General features: G+C 44.3%; 1 protein-coding gene across 1 annotated transcript; it reads right to left on the bottom strand.

The window, feature by feature from the left end:
• Positions 1 to 9,948: 9,948 nt before the first annotated feature.
• On the bottom strand, positions 9,949 to 13,108 carry HTR1B (5-hydroxytryptamine receptor 1B). The gene is made up of 2 exons (XM_061460440.1): positions 11,912 to 13,108; positions 9,949 to 11,081 (listed from the first exon to the last, which is right to left on the bottom strand). The coding sequence occupies exon 1, from the start codon at positions 13,106 to 13,108 to the stop codon at positions 11,975 to 11,977; it is 1,134 nt and encodes a 377-aa protein (XP_061316424.1). The 3' UTR covers positions 9,949 to 11,081; positions 11,912 to 11,974.
• Positions 13,109 to 13,505: the final 397 nt, after the last annotated feature.

Below are 13,505 nucleotides of genomic sequence, written 5' to 3'. Positions count from 1 at the left end.
GAAAAGTATAGAATTAAAACAATGCTTATTTCCCCAAAGAAAGAAAACTGGTATCATTGTCTTCCTTAACAGAGGGGATGTAAGGCACAGAGTTCTCAGGGACACTTAGCAGGTCAAAACCAACTCAGTATTTCTTCTGCTCCTGCATCCACTTGATAGCCCTCCTTGGGCAGCACACTGCTGCAGGATCCCAGGGCATTCAATGGGCAGTGCCCATGAGACAGGTGCTATGGTGGGTGACGTGGACTTGGTGGAGGGGAGAAGCACCGTGAAATGCTGCTTGGGTAATCACTGAGACTTGCAAAGCCTTGGGTCTCCTTTCAAAAGTAAAGTGGTAAAGCATGGGGAGCAGAACTGGAATTATTTTCCCTGGGGCAGAATGTCTCAGCAGCTATGTTGAGATATTGCCTCACACTGGATTCAGCTCTTCAAGGAAAAATAGAATTCATGGAACATCTTATACGCAGTGAGGATGGGAAAACAACCCGTTAAGCTGCTCACAGAGGTCAGGCAGTAAAAATATATTTACCTGTCTACTGTTTCTTTTGACCAAACATCACAAAATAAGTGTTCAGACAGTCAAACACATGGTTGGTGCTAAACATCAGCTGTCCTTCAGACAGGCACCCTGCCCTGCCTCTGCCAGCTGCTGTCTAAATGAAGGAAAAAAGCATTTTTCTCCAGCTTCCTTATTCCTGGGCTGCTAGCCAAGTCCTTCCCAAAATACCTGTGTCTCTCTCTCAGGAAATGGGAGGTAGTCATCCTTCTTCTTCAGCTGCAGTGGGAGCCATCTCATACACCTCCGCTGACCCAAGATGGACTACCATGGTAAGGGTACAAGAGCAGCCATTCCCAGTCCTGCCTTCACCAGCATTTCATAGGACCTTCCCAGCCTTGAGTGGGGCTGCCTGGCTCTGTGAACCACGTCCTGAATTCCAGCAGTCCTGCTCAAAGTGAGCTGGCTGGCCAAGCAGTCACATCATCCCCTCCGTGGTGTGTAAAATACAGTCAAGGAACAGCTGATTGATATCTACTCCTGAAAGTCCACGTCTTTTTGGCCAGAAAGCTGACTGATTTATAGCTGTTTTCTGGCAGTCAGGGGTCTAAAATATTTGCAAATGGTCACTGACAGACCCCATGCTCCTCAGTTAAAGGGAGTGATATCCCCTTCACTGCCTTCAGCAGCCTTCTATGCATTACATGAAAGCAAAATTGCAGTAATTTCAGATATAAAAAGAAATCAATACTTGCCAACATGAACTCCGCAACAGTACTGAAAAACTGTACTTCTTTGCTAATCTAGTGGATCAGAGAATGTCAAGTCTTAAGCTAAATGGGTCTTTTAGCCCTGAAAGGTTTTTTGGGGACTTAGAAGCCTCATGCTGATAAATGCAGGTCCCTCAGATAAAGAGCTACTGCCACATTGAGGCAGTCTCTTAGAGAAGATACAATTTTCTTTGCCAGTATTGACACACCTTTTTGATATTCCTTTCTCATAATTTTCAGTTTTATAAGGTTGAGTTTTTTTTTAGAAATGCATAAGACATTTTGAGAGGGAAGGGCACAAAGCTTGCATTTGAAAAAGCTGTATTCAGAAACTTCAACTTTTCAAACAGCTGAAGAGAACACTTAGGATTACTTTAAAAGCATTCAAAATCTTTTTTTTTCTTAGAAAACTAATCTGTAGCTATACAAACCCCAGCATTGCTCCTCTTCCGAAGAACAACTGCTTCATTAAATGCAATAGGAAGCACTGCATCATTCTTTTTAACGATGGGTCTGAATTCTTTCCTTCAAGCAGAAATATTGCCTCTAGCCAATTCAAGGATTTAATCCACAAACAATATTCAGGCAAAAATCCCACATGTAAGGGAAGTTGAAAGAATGTGAAGAACCTTCTTCTAGTAACTGAGCTGGTAACCATGCAGCTTGGAAAAAGCCTGGTGGAATCCCTTTAGGATCTTACCCTAAGCCTGAATAAAGGCATTCAACTATATCTGCTGATGAAATTGTCAGAATAGTTTGTGTAGTGTAACTGAAGTGTGACTGAAACCTGTCATTCAGGCAGAAATAAATTCACTGCTCCTATAGCAAAATGTAAAACTCCCAGTACTACCAGCTCTTATTTAATTGAAATAAATACTGCTGTTTAAAATTCTAATTGGGCAAGAGTATCCTACAGGGTGTTGACATCCAACTGCTTTCTGTGGAAGCTGAGTTATAACAGTGCCAATTTATGAACTAGTGAGAAGGTCTGTGATTTAATTAAAGACAGAAGAGATAAAATCCTTCATAAATGAAATCTAATGCCCTCTAATTGTGTATAGATGATGAAGAATACAGAGAAGCATATGTAAGCCTTCTTTCTTTATAAAACCCTGGAGTGCCCAGATCTGGGAAATTGCAGGATGATTATTTTTTTCAAATATTCAGTTCTTCTGTATGTGTAGAGACCCACTTAATAAAACGGAGCATCAGGAACTGGGCCCTAGATTTTCAAAGCATTCTAGCAGCTTCAGAAACCTCATTTGTTGGATACTCACTCTGAAAGACCTAAGGTGATGCTTTCTTTGAATGTAATTGTTATTGTACCATTCAGTGTCCATTTTTACCGGCAACTTAACAACTAATAGAGGAATCATGGCCAGAAAACTGCAGACTAGCCAAAAGTCTTAATTCCTGTCTACCTAATGCAGAAGCAGGGCAGGATAGGCTGGGGAATCAGCATTCCTCTGCACAACTAGATAAGAAAAGCATCAGAAATGCTTCCTGGGGATTTTCAGGCACAGTGGAATCAGACCAAGCACAACTGCATGTACAAATGTGTTGCTTCATATAATAATGGTTGTGGTCTGGATGTGCCTTCTTTTCCTTGCCTTGCTGTTAACTTGTCCTTGCATGGTACAAAGAGGACCACCTCATCTATCTTGGTAGCTGGAGTGCAGGATTGCTTGTATCCAAAAGAAGTTTCAGACACACCCCGATGATACTCTGCTTTCCTGAATGTTTTATAGTTCTACTATATAATTTCTGGGGCAAGTTTGACCTTCTCATAGTATGCTGGATAAAGGACACAGGAATTTACAAGGTGAAACAATGCTGTCTTCTGCCTTGTTTTCTATATGCATTTTTTTGTCTGCTCTTTTGAACGCAGTTATTTTCACAGAACAGTGTCCCCAGTGTGTCTGAGGTATTTTTGTTATTTGATTGTGCATTCATAGGGGGTATTATTTTTCCCATGTTACATTATTTTTCCCTTCTCAGCACCTCTTGCTTTTCCTCACTGACTTTCCAGCCTCCCCAGTGAAAATGTCAAATGGCGTATGTCTCACACACATCTGTGGGACCTGGCTGTTGTCCAAGAGGAGGACAGTGCCTCTCCCCAAGGTTCCTGTGAGACCCTGAATCACAGACTTTCGAGATCACTTCTTATTCTTATTGGAAAACAAGGCATTTACTGTATGCATATTTACATACAGTGTATTTACTGCTCAGAAGTATATATAAATACATTAATTACATTGCCCAGGCAGCAATACTTGTCCAGTGCCTAACTGGTAATCTCGTAAGATTCTAATAGCTGCTCCTGCTAAAATTTTAGCCAAAGCACAAGTATATAAATGAAAGAGACTGATTAACTTATCGTGATGACTCCTTCAATCATCTTTTCCATTAGCGTGGAATTAATCAAAGTGCAGAAAGCTTGAACAAAGCCATTTCAGATCTAGCTCTCTGATATGTATGATCTAAACTTGGGTTATGCAAGATCTAGCCCTGACCCCATAAAGACCTTTATTCTTCAAGGTCCCAAAACAGAGAGTAGCTCTTTGTGAGGTGCTGAAGATTGGTGGCCATCTAAATAATCACACTTTGCCTATGATGTCCATACATTCACGCCACATGAAGACTTCACAACAGATTTTTTTTATGCTCTGGCTGTATTTTTTTAGGCAGTTTCTGGCATTCTAATTTATTCAACCCATATTAGACGTTCAGTCTTCTGACATCTGGAATGTTGACTGCCAACTATTTCCCTTCCCATTTTTTCCCAGAAGAGGTAATATGTCAGGTTACATGTTAAAAAGCTCGTCTGTTCCCCTACAAAGGAGCACAGAAACAATGGCAGGTGGGGGATGCTAAATTATACCCTCTCTTAGGTCCTCCCTGACCCATCACAGAGGGGCCACATGGCCATCAAAGGCCTAACTCTGCAGACCCAGAAGAGCACAAAGGCAGGTAGTTCTGGGGGACAGAAATTAAGGATGTGGAAATTAATTAAGAAATTAAGACTTAATTAAGAAATTAAGAAGAAGGCATAACCCGCCTGGATCCTTCCCAGAGTTGTCCCCGGGGAGCCTCACCCATTGTGTCCAGGCATGAAGCCTGCCACAATTAGTCAGCAGGAACACTTTTCCCACTGGGGAGATTCCTACCTAGGGGAATGAGACACTTAATGAGATGCAAGGGAAGAGCATAGCACAAGACTTTGTTATGTTTAAACCCAGTCAGCAACGAAGTACCATGCCAAAACCAGGACAGACTTAAAGTGGGAGGTGAACCCAAGGTGGAGAAAGGGAGAGCTCAAAGTCATTTGGGGAGGAACAAGTGTAGGAAGCATTACATGAAGGAGTGATACAGGAATAAAAGAACTGGCCCTCTGTAAACAAGGGCTGATTGATATGGCTGCTTGGCCATACTCTGTGCCTGATCAGTGCAGCCTGTTGTGTCTTATTAAACTCTGTTTCTAATTCTTTTCAGGGTAGGGTCTCTATTTTGTGTGCACATACACACCTTGAGGTCTATCGTGGTTTAAGTTTAGCTGCTCCCTGAGGAGCCAGTAAGGTCTAAGAGCCAGTAACTTCAATGTGATCATGGGTGGGAGGGGATGAATGTCTGTGGTGCAAAAACTGGAGAGACCAGCATGCATGCATGTGTGATCACTTACAGAGGTAAAGCCAGAGTAGCCAGAGAGTGGACGCAGTGCACTGGGAGCTGAGCATGTGTATCTGTGTGTGCGTGTGTGTGTGAGCTATTACAGCATCCTTAATGGGTGTATATGCATATGCATGTATGTGTGTGTGAACAATGGGTTGTACTAGCAGCTGAAGTGGGGCTGCAAACAACTGTGGATGATGGAATGTGGTATCTGAGCCCAGCTGCTGGATGGATCCACCTTGTACATATATATGTTTGGGTTTTTTCACTATTGGACCTCCATCCTAATTAGCCAGAGAGGTGAGCACTATGAGGCTATTGGTACTGCTTAGGTTGGTGTGAGCACTGAGTGTCTGCCTGTGTTGATCTGTGTGGCTGCCTATGTGTATATATATGTTGCACATATGTATGCATGTGCCTGGGAATACATGCTCAGCCTCACTACTGACTGAAGCTGGGGCACGGAGCTGTGCAGCCTCACCTGTACCAGGCTACTGGACTCAGATCCCCTAGCACAGTCCTCCCAGTAGCCAGATCCACAGTCATGTGGATCCTGTGCCAGAGCTGCCCTGGGCCACCCAGCCCCAGGGGAGAGAAAGCCCATGAAGCCCATGGGAATGCAAGTTCAGTCATCTCTTATGTAGTCCTGAATCTCCTCACCCTTCACTCCCTGACAGATCCATTGAATTTTTCCAGACTCAACTAAACGAAAAGATTTGATATGTCCTTTGTGGGTCAAACAGACTCATCCCAGTATAGGCTTAGCACTGATGCTTTCCTTCTGCTGCCCAAACACCTGGCTGCTTTGTATGTCAGCACTGGTTTATGGTGTGGCTTATGTCACATCTGTGTCCTTCAACTTTACAGTAAATTTTTCTAGGAAATTAATTCAGGAAACAACAGCCTTCTCCTATAGATAGGAGATAGAGACCTTGCTTGCTTTTGCACTAATTCTCTCACATGTACTAATTTGAATATTCCCTTTGAAAACAATGTTTCTTATCCTTTTAGTGACTGAATTTTAGAGGGCTGGGTCCAAACAAGATTCATGTTTTGAACTCAGCACACAGGAAGAAAAGAGCAGAAAGTAATTGATATTTGAAATCTACAGGAAAAAAGCAAATGAGCTTGGGAAGTGTATGCCTTAATATAAAATCGGGTACGAATGCATTAATAAATGTCAATTTGAACATATCTGGGAATATCAAGATTTTTAGAAATGGCATTATGAAACTAATATTAGGATAGTTGGACCTCTGAGGTATCTGGATGGAAGGAAACTTCTAATTTCCACTTCTCTGAATTCTGGAAATGTATTTATTATTTTTGTCTCGTTCTACCTTAAACATGTTCCTGAAATCCACTGATGCCTAAATCTTCCAGATCTTGTTTTTTCCTGTTGTTCTAGTTTTTGTCTTGGTTCCATATAAGGAAAGAACTTATGAAAATGGGTTATTTTACATAATCATCCCCTATTCCTTTCTTTCCTATTTTTCATCTCTGAACATTCAGCCTAAAAGACAGAACGTGATTACCCAGTGAAAGCTCTGCACCCATGAACTCTGTCTGTTTTGTAGCCTTCAAAGTATTGTTTCTATAAAGACAATAAAAAAGTCTTGTTCCTTTATAAGAATGACTGCAAGGAGTGCAAGGAGTTTGTTCTCTGAGAAGAACAGCAAAGATTTTCCTTCTCCACCTCCTGAAAATGACTCAGTAAGAGATTTTGATCTCCATATTGTAAATTTGATATCCTGTGGATCTCCTCTTCACCTCACCTATTGAGTTGCCTGTTATATTACATCTTTCAAGCTTAATATGTGATTGATTAAAAAGCTTCATTTTCTGCTTGCTTTTCTATGTGATTATTCTGGGCTTAAATCTTTCATACTCATTACTATTATCAGCCAAACTCACTGCTGTAGAAGAATTCACTTAAACTCTGTCTAAGTACTAGTTGTTGGAATATGTAAAAAACTTCTTAATACAAACCACAAATCTTTCTGTCTGATGTAGACAGGTTTTTAAGGATATGTCTCAAATATGTGCAGTTCCCCTAAAGACAAAAAGGTTCCCAACACACAAAAAGAAGTTGGCATCCATTTTATTGAATAAACGCATCCCTGTAATTTTCTTACGTCTCTCTGGGTATGGTCCTTCTCTCTGAAACTGTTTGCTGAAACCCAGGAGTAACCCTGGGGTTCTTTCCTTACATGCAGATCAAGGATTGGAGATTCTGGATTACTTTCTTGCCCTCTTTCTTTCCTACAGGCTCACTTTTCTTGAGAAACATGTTCTTCAATCTCTGCTACATTTCAATTTGAATGGGATTTCACCACTTGCATATAAAATTGCTCTCAGCCACACTGCTCAGATTTATTTGCTGCTGCAGATCAAAATGCTTGTTCTTCAACATTACTACTACTTAGGGTTTTTTCCCTTTTTTTCCCTGAAAGAACAGCTCTGGACTGACCTGGATTTTCAGTTAAAAGTGCTTACTTCTGACAATACACAGTCCTTTCTGATCAAGAAAGCAGCAACTGTGGATCAGAAAGCCACAGGTGTACTCTCCTAATGGAAGGCAGATTGGCTTTTTGCAGGCAGGGGCAGAGGAGGGTGGAAATCTGGCTGCTCCAAATGGAATATTAACTGTCATTCCTACTCTACATGGCCCTGCTGGAGGTTGAATTCCAGGTCAGCTTCCTCAAATGCTGCAGCAGAGAATATGGTATAAATGTCCAAAGAATCAGTTGAAAACCCCTTTGTCCCATGGACCCTGGCCTCCATTAGTCAAGCATGCTTTCTTACCTTGCAGAAGAGGTAGAACTTTGTAGGTTGCTGCATGGCTGTATGCAAAGGATTTCCTCTCTCAATTTCTATATTCTGCACCCGTGTTTTATTAATTGGAATAGTGAGAAATGACTCTTAAGAAAAACTGAGAAATAGTGAAAAAATAGTGCAGCTACCAGGCTGCAAACAGCTGCTCCCACAACTGCAGCTACTCTTGAAGTGTCATATGTCTCACAGTGTGTGCAGTCAGCAACACTATCATGCGCATTATCTCTTACCATGGAACGTGAGAAGCATGAGGTTTGCAAACGTGTGATCAACTTCAAATCTCAGTGCCAGAAATTTGTCTCAGCAACAGCATTTGACAGTGTTTGAACCCAGTGCAATAAGGTAAGAGGAAGGCACGCTGCTTCTATAATTAAAGACTGAAACTACACAGCATGAGCTTAAGCACCTTTGGGGTTTACCTGCAGAGTCATGAAGAAGTTCCTCCCATGACAAACTAACGCCAAGAGACAGGGTCGTCTGAGCCCCTTCCACAGGAGTACAGGAGGACAGCCTCTCCTAGTGAAAATTCCAAAAGCTTCATCCTTCCAGAGGTAGAGCACAGTGACCAGGCACAGCAAAGGAATTGAGAAGCAGGAGGGCAATACCCCAAGAATCAAAACTTCACTGCCACATCTCTGTACCCTAACATCTTTTAAACCCGAGGTTCAACCAGGACTCACTCTGCCAGTCATAAAGAAGCGAAGCTCACATGGGCCACCCTCTCTGTCCTAAACACACTATGTGAATCTTGGAACGTGTTTTAAATATTTATGCTTTCCAGCACTGAGTGATGTTTGCCCTACATTTCTTCTCTCCCACTGTGAACAGATGCGTGTCCTCACTCTATCTCCCTCCAGGAACGTTTTTCTCAACTAGATGATGCTGCTCAGGTAGCACAAGGCTTTTAACTAGGAGGTATCTCAGCAAGGCTCCAGTTAGCTTCCTCTTCTCTGGCCCCAAGTCACTCAACGCAGCTTTCACACTGACTGTCTTCCCAACAGTGAGCATAGTTATCTGAAATGTTTGCTTGTGCAGGAAGTTTGGAGTCCCAGCATAAACTTCGAAGGATAATTTCTCGATGAATTAGCTTCTCAGCAAAATTCTAACAGGGAGCTGGGAGTATTTGCTGCCAGTTGCTGAAGATGAAGGTATACTCTAGCAGTGTGAGGACTGGAAAAGTCCAACTCCTAAACCTCACACTCGCCAAGGCATGGAACTTTGTAAAACTGCCAGAAGACTCAAGCCAGAGCTCAAATGCTGAAAATTACAGTCTCATTTTCAATTTTTCAGGCACCCAAGAAGCCTAATGATTTCACTGAGAATTTGAGGTAAACAAAATTCACTCTACAAGACTGGAAAATGACAAGTTAAGCATTGTTTGATGCTATCTTTGATGCTACCTTCCTTGCTTTTTCCACCCCATGGATGAAAAAATAAATAAATTTAAAAGCAACATAAGCACTACAGTCAAATAAGAGTGGCTTAGAAAATTCCTCTAATCATATTTGGTTTTAAGAATTTAAGAGGGCACTTTCTAGAAGCATAGTAGAGTAGTTCTCTTTTTTAGAGGTATGCAATTTTGAAGTAAGTCTTCTGGATTTCTTCAAATTGCTGAAAATGTGTATTTCCCACTATTGTAATTAATATCTTGCAAACTTCTTTCCTGCCCATGACCACATCTTACTCGTTACAGTTAATGGGAATTTTAGAGGCACAGAGGGTCAAGTTTTTTCTTTACTATTTAGTTAGGCAAATAAATCTTTATTACTTGAATGACTCTCTGAAGAATAACAGATAGATAAAATACGATTTATAAGTTTTTTCCAGTCTTTATAAGAGCCCTCATCTGGAATACATACATAGTTTTAAAAAAGCATTGATTACAGCATCCACCGAGTGCTAAAATAAGTTTTGTTTGCTTTTAATGAAGAAAAATAAAAAAAAAACACAAACTAAAAATTTAATATTGGATTATATGAAATTAGTAAGACCATACCTAACAGTATTGGTTAGGATGAAAGCAAAACTGTCTGTTAAAAATTTGACCACTGATTGAAGCTTGCAATTTCAGCCTTCATCAATTGCTTCCTTGAGTGACTCATCAAATCAGTATTACCTAGAAAGTCAATACTGAAAAAACAGGTAAACCAACAAACACTCCTTTCAGTCACACAACTCTTGAGAACACAGTAAAGCATTTTATTGTTTATACTCATTTTCATTTACACATAGAAGGAACAATCAATGCAGTTCTATCACAGCAGGTGGACCATATCCTGAAACTCTTAACTTTGACTGCTGAATATGCATAGACCTGTCTTAGGGTCAAATCAGAGGGAAAAAAAAAAAAGGAAAAAAAAAAAAAGAACTATAGGAGGGAAGTAGAGAGGAGAGTAATTTCACTAACATCAGTTTACTCATGATTCATGGGTATTTATTTTGCAGGTGACACAGCTCTTCTGAGAGAACAAACTGCTTCACTTCTTTACAAAATACACTAAATAATGTAATTACTTAGGGAATTCTAAATTTCGCAGTGGTTCATGCAGTAAGGGTGTGCAACTGACACAAAATGGAAAACATGGTTACAACATCAAACTGCTACTTCTATTCCCAGCTGGTTTATGGAAAAGGTCACTGGACTTCCTGATTTCTGCTCTTCTGGAGTAGAGGCAAGAAGTATTTACTTTGTAAATGCAACTATGAAGACAGACTATAGATATGCAGTGCAGTTGAACAGGTCTACAACTCTGGTTTCTACACCATTTGCTATTGTGTTGAAATACAAACATAACTTTTGCACACTGTCACTTCTCACACATGTTCAGCTGGAGGAGTCATTTACAGAATGTACTGTGATACTCCTATTTTAAACGCTGCTTTTTTTTTTCCCCTCCTCTTGGCCTCATATGTGAAGGGAGCAACTCTTTCCACTGAAAGAAAGAAATTACAGGTGTGCAGAAGTACAACTATGCTACCAACACAGACAGAGACAACTGTGCTCTTGTGCACACCCCTACAACCGGCCAGAGAACAAATTAAGAAGTTAAGCCTGCAAAATAAATGGAGTTTACTCTCAAACTTTTTCTTCAGTCCAGATGAATTATAGACCTTGATACGAGGCTGCCCTCTTTTTTTTGCAACTGATCTGCGTAACTATTGGAACAGCATCTCTGCCAGAGTCATTACACTGAAATGCAGAGCTGAGCAGTTTGGTGGCAGTATGTATTGACGTTTTTGCAGCATCATGAGTCTGGCAACTGGGCTTGGGGAAGTTTCAAGCAGTGGGTCTTTACAATAGCAACTTGATTCTGCAGACAGAAAGCAAAAGATTGGCAGAATTATTAAAGTATCACAATAAAGGCAAGTGTGCAGAACATGGAGCTGAGCTTAGCTATTAGCTGGCAGACACTTCTGTCAGCCGCGCAAAAAGGCACAGCTTTACCGTGTGTGAAGAGAAACACAAAGGTGTCGAGTCTTTCATGGTGGCTAAAAAGCAGCTTTCCTCTCAGGATGCCTGCTCCCGGCCGGCTCCGCTCTCAGCGGGAGTAGTCGGAACCGTAAGGAGGACAGAAAGTAGGCTGAACTTTACCAGCAGCCTTAATCTGCGGCCTGTCCTACCTTCCTTTCAAAAAAAAAAAAACCCACTCCAAAACAATAAAACAAGCCGATGCTGGCACCGGGACTGCACCCGACTCCCTGCAGAGGGGGTTGCATCGCGGCTGCGTCGGGATGCCTCCAGCTACGGCTGTGGGACCGGAGGCGGCACTGGGCGGGGGCGACGACGGCACCGGGGGGTTGCCCTGCCCCAGTCAGCAACCGGGTTGGAAAGCAAGTGCAATTTAGCACTAACTGGTCTAAACACGGACATTATCATAAGAAATGGCGGCAGACTGGTTTAATAGGTGGAATAAAAAGCAGATTGCCGTGAGTCACTCCCTGCGAGCTGGGGGGGAACAACCCGGCACACGCTGTGAAATGTCAGGAGCGTGCGGCATCGCCGCTGCTCGCCGCCACTTGCAAAGGGGCTGAAACCAGCTATTTGTGGGGTCGTACCCCCTTCTTCCCGTTTCCGAAACCTTCCCGCCCCATTCCCGATCACCTCCACACCCCTCCCAGTCCTCTCCCGGAGCGCACCCACCTGTGGCGCCGGGCACCGGCGTGCGTGGGGGCAGACCCGGAGGACACATCGCATTCAAAACGTTCAGCCTGTGCATCGGAAACGTATGAGTTTGTGGAAAGCTTGTTTGAAGTCTTCGTTCGACATAGTATAGATGACGGGGTTGATGAGGGAGTTGAGATACCCGAGCCATGTGAAAAAGTCAAAGATGGCCATGTGGAACCAGCAAGCGTCCTTGCAAATAGGCAACACCAGGCTGATGATGAAAAAGGGCAGCCAACAGACGATGAAGGCTCCTAAAATAATCCCTAAAGTCTTTGTAGCTTTCCGCTCTCTAGCGGCCGTGAGCTTCTTTTTCTCCAGGAGGGCATCCGAGACCTTCACCTTCACCTGGTTCATGTACACGGGAGAGCCCGTTTCGCTGAATCCCTCGGGGGTCTTGGAGTTTATGGACGTGACGGAGGAGGACGACCCCGGGGAATCTGTGATTAACTGAGCCCGCGTTAGTCTTTTACCTGCTTTCTTTGGAGTCTGCTTCAAAATCCGCGACCTGGCTTCCACGTAGATCCTCCCGTAGAGGGCTATCAGCAGCAGGGTGGGGAAGTAGAAGGCTCCCACCGTAGAGTACACGGTGTAGAGGACGTGGTCTGTGTTCACCACACAGTGAGAGACTTCTTCAGCCTTCGCCTGCCTCCAAAACAAAGGGGGCATGGAGATGCAGATGGAGAAAACCCACACTAGAGCGATCATGCCCGCTGCCCGCTTGGGAGTCCGTTTTGTGGAGTACTCGACGGCGTCGGTGATCGCCCAGTAGCGGTCCAGGGCGATGACACAGAGGTGCAGGATGGACGCCGTGCAACAGGTGATGTCCGAGGACAACCAGATATCGCAGACTACCTGGCCCAGCGTCCACTTGCCGGTCACAGTGTACATGGTGCTGATGGGCATGACGAGGATGGAGACGAGAAGGTCGGTGACAGCCAGCGAGGCGATGAGATAGTTAGCCGGCGTGTGGAGTTTCCTCGTCTGGTAGACCGTGGCGATGACAAAGGCGTTGGAGAGCACTGTGGCCAGGGTGACAAGAGCCAGGACGACGGCCAGCACGATCTTCCAGGAGAGAGGGGTGGAATCTTGGTAGATCCCTTCCTCGGCGCTGCAGTTTCGGTAAGAATCGTTGGCGGGGATCAGCTGCGCCCGGCAGGGACCTGGCGGCTCCATCCCTCCGCTGCCGCCCCCCGCCCCGCAGACGGCGGGGCTCGGCGCGGCACACGGGGCCGCTACCCCTGTAGGACCCCGTCGGCACCGGGGGAGGGCTGCAGCATCCCCGCGCCGGCACCACCCCTCGCCCGCCCGCCCTTCCGGGAGCACCGAGCGGGGCTCCGCGGAGTATCACTCCCCGCCGGCGACGGAGCAGACCAGATCGGGGGACAGACGTGCCAGCTCGCCCCGCCAGCACATTGCCCCGCCGCCTCCCTGCGGACAGCGGCGAGCCCTGAGCATGGGGCTCTCGCCCCGGTCGCCCTTAGGTGTGGCCCCTCCGCCCGCAGCTCCGCACCGCGTCTCGACGGGCGCAGCGGCGGCGCTGCATGCTCGCGGGCGGTGGCCTCGCCCCTCG

The sequence above is a fragment of the Pezoporus flaviventris genome, unplaced genomic scaffold (genome assembly GCF_033815535.1).
Source record: "Pezoporus flaviventris isolate CSIRO_AGI_PZ_B2104156 unplaced genomic scaffold, CSIRO_AGI_Pfla_v1 ptg000031l, whole genome shotgun sequence".
Taxonomy (NCBI): Eukaryota; Metazoa; Chordata; class Aves; order Psittaciformes; family Psittacidae; genus Pezoporus; species Pezoporus flaviventris.
The sequence above is the reverse complement of the archived record's forward strand: the minus strand, read 5'-3'. Positions and strand labels throughout refer to the sequence as shown.